This window comes from Pundamilia nyererei, unplaced genomic scaffold (assembly GCF_000239375.1).
Source record: "Pundamilia nyererei isolate P.nyererei 1_Seehausen unplaced genomic scaffold, PunNye1.0 scaffold00045, whole genome shotgun sequence".
Lineage (NCBI taxonomy): Eukaryota > Metazoa > Chordata > Actinopteri > Cichliformes > Cichlidae > Pundamilia > Pundamilia nyererei.
This window is the reverse complement of record NW_005187446.1, coordinates 966,966-972,237: the sequence shown is the minus strand read 5'-3', so window position 1 is coordinate 972,237 and position 5,272 is coordinate 966,966. Positions and strand designations below refer to the sequence as shown.

The 5,272-nt window shown below is 38.4% G+C and overlaps 1 protein-coding gene across 5 annotated transcripts in view; it reads left to right on the top strand.

Annotated features, from left to right (window-relative positions):
- The window catches only part of LOC102214407 (T-cell surface glycoprotein CD4-like), a 5,530-nt gene extending 612 nt beyond the window's left edge, over positions 1–4,918 (top strand). The window contains exons 1-7 of one of the 5 annotated variants that reach the window (XM_013910567.1): positions 64–540; positions 1,287–1,327; positions 1,599–1,757; positions 1,839–1,976; positions 2,552–2,767; positions 2,873–2,977; positions 3,086–4,918. In XM_013910567.1, coding sequence (XP_013766021.1) covers positions 1,300–1,327; positions 1,599–1,757; positions 1,839–1,976; positions 2,552–2,767; positions 2,873–2,977; positions 3,086–3,252 — 813 coding nt within the window. In that variant the 5' untranslated portion in view covers positions 64–540; positions 1,287–1,299 and the 3' untranslated portion in view covers positions 3,253–4,918. The other 4 variants (XM_013910565.1, XM_013910566.1, XM_013910564.1 and 1 more) reach the window with 4 other exon arrangements.
- Positions 4,919–5,272: the final 354 nt, after the last annotated feature.

Sequence of the window (5,272 nt, the reverse complement as noted above, 5' to 3'; positions counted from 1 at the left end):
AAAAAAAAAACTCAATTAAGGAAAATTTGTAAAACTGTGTTTAAAGAAATTTCCATGATGGAGTCAGTTCAGTGGAGACAAATTTCTATTTTGCTTCTTAAAGACTTCTCATTTCTGATGAGAAGTCGGATAAAGTTACATAAAACTCTGTGTTCTTTCTGTTCTTCCTATTATGACTTCCCTGTTTAGTTCCAAGTTATTTTCACTTCTTTGTAACAGGAATCATTGTGATCACATTGTGACAATTGATCCATGAGAGTAGTCTAACTGAGTGTGTGCAGTTGAGCCTGTTTTAAGACAGAACTTTCTTCAGATTTTTGTAAGAACTGCACTGAGTAGAAAATGCCAGGCCTAGATTGCAGGAAAGTGCAGACCTGAGTAGCAAACCTACAAAGATCTGGGGTTTGCAGTGGTCTTCCACCTTCTACACTTTTGCATCCTTGAGCGCTTGTTTTCAGTGAAGTGAAGCACAGAGAGGAAGAAAAACGATTTTAGCTTCAAAAACTGAACTAAAAGACACAGAATCTGTTCAAAATTAAGGTAAGAGCTCAACCTAGATTTTAAATTTTGGTTTTATATTTCAAAATAAATACAAAGGATTTAACATGACCATCCTAGAAACTTTCTGTTTGCTCCGTAATGGAGTTCAAAGTTAGTGCAGAGGGACCAGTTTAAGAGCAAATACAAAATGTTTTAAGTGTTTCAGAAATTGTTGTTTGTACGGAGTCGAAGTTAAAACTGATTTAATTTGTCAATTTGGACTCACAGATTTAAGTTTGAAACTCCAATAAAAGCACCTTTTTGGTGGCAGCAAATTCTTAATAAGTGTTAATTTTCATTTTGACGCTATTTAATTGGACGTATAATGATCTCAGTTGAGCTGTTTTTTTAGGAGAATTTATTTAAGTCGGTCCAGAGGAAATAAGTTTTTATTTTTCTTCTTTAAAACTTCTCATTTCTGATGAGCAGTCAGATAAAGTTACAGCAGCTTTACAGGAAACACCTTCACATGAGCTGTTGGTGAGATTAAATTAAAGAGCCACAAGAAATGTTTGACTGTTTTTCACTTTTTAAGTCCAACGCTGAGTTTTATTGTTTTTGACATACGACACAGAGAGAGGACGGAAACAGAGCGAGGGCTTGGTGGTTTCTCTGTAAAGTGTTCATGTGAAGAAGAATCTCTCTGTGGCTGTGTGTGAAATGAAAGTGTTCACGTTTAATTAGTTTTCTTGTTATGATGTCGTGTTAACAGTAATGTTCATTTGTGTTTTATTTTAAATCCTCAGGTCGACTTTCAGAATGAAGGTGATTGTGTTGTTTGTGTTTGGTGAGTGAATATACTTGTGAAGACAATATTGTGAATAATCCTTTAAAATACTGCACACACATGTTGTAGATGGTGTGTGACCTCATGTTTAATCTAATTAAAAAATAATTTATAATCTGATCTCAGGTTCTTTAATGTCACTACAGGTTTATGACGACACACAGAGAATATGACTGGTTTTGTCTCCATGTAGAGACATTTGTTATATCCTCCTTTAAATACTCATTAACACAAGATGAGTATTTATTTAATTTATTTGCCTTCTTCTCAGTGCTGGGTGCACTCTCTGCAGCAGGGGAAGTTTTCCTTGCAAATGTTGGGGGTAAAGTCACATTGAACTGTGGAGTCAACAGCTACAGAAACTCTCTGACATGGCATCATGGAAATGACTTTCTTCATAGTATTTATCAGAGAGGCTTCCCTCGCAAAGGTCTTTGATTATCTTGAAATAGTTAACATCAGTATATGATGATTACATTATATTAGAACATATTTTTATTTTCTGTGTTAGGCAGTGTTGAACTTGCACAGAGGTCAGTCGTGAGACAGACGAACCTGGAAATCTCCAGTGTGAGAGAAACAGATGCTGGACAGTTCACATGTTCGGCAGATTGGACACGTCATGAACATTCACTTCTTGTGTTCTCAGGTAAACAGCAGACCCTGGAAAATATACATTTACAAATAAATGTTCACATTTAATGGAGCAGTGATGGGTTTAATAAAAACATCACTGCTGTGAAATGAGGGGAATTTTTTCAATGTGACTAATGGTTCTGTAACTATAATATAAGAGCTTTAACATAAAAGTGTCCTTATTTTCTCTTGTATTTGTTTTCAGTAAACTGCTGCTTAGAGAAAAACCTATGGTGTGTTTCTATGTGGCAGTCTTGTCTGTATAACCAACAAACTTTACAGTCTGGCCTTCAATTGTTTGAAATGCAAAAATAAGAATCAGTTTCTGATGTAATGAATAGTCCAAGCCTGATCCTATCTTCACCAACTACTTCCTGTGATCCTGTCACTGTTAAATTTTTGGTGGTTTTATATCCATAACATTCTGACAAGTGTGTGAAATGGTTATTTGTCTATTAACATGCAGTGTAATATGCCGTTTTGTTTTTTCTTAACTCTTTCTCTCATGTTATAAAGCTGTGCCATGTGTCTAATGACTCCCCTTTCTCTTTCTGATTCTCACTGTATCCTCACCTCCGTCCTTCTCAGTTTCGGTCTCTGTGACTCCCTCTGCTGTTCTCAAACTGTGTGATGAGGCAACGCTCCACTGTGAGGTGAAACATCTGCTAAAAGGTTGTGAAGTGAAGTGGAAGAGCCCAAATGCTGATTCACCTGAATGGCCATCAACAGTTCAACTCAAATCTGTAACAAGCTCACATAATGGGACCTGGGAGTGTATCATCACCTGTGATGGCAAACAACTGAGTAAGAGTATTACCATAAAGGCTAATACACGCGTGCATGGAATGAAGGCCCATGTGTACATATGTGGTCAAAAGAAACATAAAGATTTGTGTTTTTGTTCTTCAGAGCCTCCAACTTCAACAACTCAACCATCCACCCGAAAGAACATCACATTATTTGTAACGAGTGTTCAGAAGACAACATGTACAACATGTACAACATGTACAACATGTGCGTCCAGCTTTTGAAAATGTCTGCAGATTTGATCCTTTGATCCTTTGCTGAATGTGTAACTCATTCTTGTCATTCTCACTTTCTCTTTCTCTGTGTTGCATTCAGGTACTGCCGACGATTGCCCACTGGGACTCTCCTGTTGGATGTGGATTGCAATGGGGGTGTGCTGCCAGTTTGGGATGTTCCTGATAGTTTGTGTCACAGTCTTGTGTAAGTGCATGAGTGGAAGGATGGTATGTGAGGAAAGGCGTTCATCAAGTATTTATGTATAGTGTTGATAGCTGTGGTTACAGATTATGTTGGTCTAACCTCTTCGCCGAATGTGTAACTGATCAGATTCATAGTTTCACTACACGAAGTCTAACTGAGTGTCTCGGATTATCTATTACACTCTTCAGTAAATCAGTAGATGTACAGATGAAGTATTTGTTTTGTTTCCTGGGCTTTGCTGAGTAAAACCGAGAACCACCTGAAATCTCTCAGACATCTGTTCAGGCTTTTCTCCCAAATTACACTTTATTGCCAAAAGTATTTATTCGTCTGCCTCCAAACGCACATGAACTTGAGTGACACCCCATTTTTAATCCACAGGATTTAATATAATGTAGGGTCAACTTTTTCAGTTATAACAGCTATAATTCTTCTAGGAAGACTTTCCACAAAGTTTTGGAGTGTGTTTATGGGAATTCTTGACTGTTCTTCCAGAAGCACAGTTGTGAGATCAAACACTGAGATGAGAAGGCCTGGTTTGCAGTCTCTGCTCTAATTCATCCTAAAGATGTTCTGTTCAAAAGTTCTTCCTTACCACAGTCGCTCATCCATGTCTTTATAGACCTTGCTTTGTGCTGTCTTGTAGAGGAACAGGAAGAGGCCATCCTCAAACTGTTCACACAAAGTTGGCAGCATGGAGTTCTCCAAAATGTCTTGGTATGCTGAAGCAGTAACAATTCCTCTTACTGGAGCGACCAAGCTCTACTCCAGAACAACAATCCCACACAATAATCCCCTCTACACCAAACTTTACAGTAAGTCCAATGCAGTCAGACAAGTACCGTTCCCCTGGCAACCTTTAAACCAGACTCATCCACTGGATTGCCAGATGGAGAAGTATGATTTGTCACTCCACAAATCATCTATCCACTGCTCAAGAGTCCAGCGGTGGCATGCTTTAAACCACTGCATGTGATGTTTTGCATTGTCTTTGTTGATGTGAGGCTTGGATGCAGCTGCTTGGTTGTGTAAAGCCCATCCCATGAAGCTCCCTGTGCACTGTTCTTGAGCTAATCGTAAGACCTGAAGTTTGGAGGTCTGTTGCGATTGACTCTGCAGAAAGTTGGAGACTCTGCACACTATGAAGCTCGGCATCCGCTGACCCTACCCTGTGATTTTACACAACCTATCACTTTATAGCTGCATTCCCGATCGCTTCCACTTTGTTATAATGCCACTAACAGCTGATTGTGGAATATTTAGTAACAACAACATTTCACAACTGGATTTGTTGCAAGATGGCATCCTATCATGGCACCACACTGGAATTCAATGAGCTCCTGAAAGCGACTCGTTGTTTAACAAAAGTTTGTAGAAGAGGTCTGAATGCCTACGTGGCTTATTTTATACGCCTGTGGCCAGAGAAGTGACTAGAACACCTTGTTCTACTGATGTCAGTGCTCTAATGGCAGCCAAACATTAGAGCGACTTTGTTGTAGCTTCACTCTTTGTGCTAACTCTGACTGTTGGTTTCCACTGCCATCAGTAGTCACCTTCAGTCCCCTCCTCGACCTGTTAGAGTGAGGAGATAACAACTAATGTGTTTTACAGAAAGAAAAGAAAGCACCAAAACAACTTGTTTTCCTTTGGTTTGGAGATCGTGATTTTTCAATGATTCATGTTTCGTTTTATTTTACTTAAAAAAAAAAAACTTTGTTACTTCTGTTGTGATAAATAAATGTCTTTCTGTCAAGCTGTGTGCTCTTTCAATTTTTGTTTCTGATATTTTTTTTCTAGTTTTTGCTCTACATGTTGTCAAAAACGGTGGATAATCTTCATGTTAATTGGTCAGCTAAATAGCTTTTAGGGTTGAGCACATAAGCCCCACTCTCCTGCCATTCTAATCTTGTATTTGTGAGGGGCAGCCAATCAGAAGAAAGTTTTCTCAAGGTGGGTAAAGCTATCTATTAGATAAATATTAACTAAATATTAGATAGTATTACACAAATAAGGCTCACCTGTCAATCTAAGTGGTCAGTTGGTGTGTTTTGGAGACGTTTTAATGGATTGTGTGACTAATAT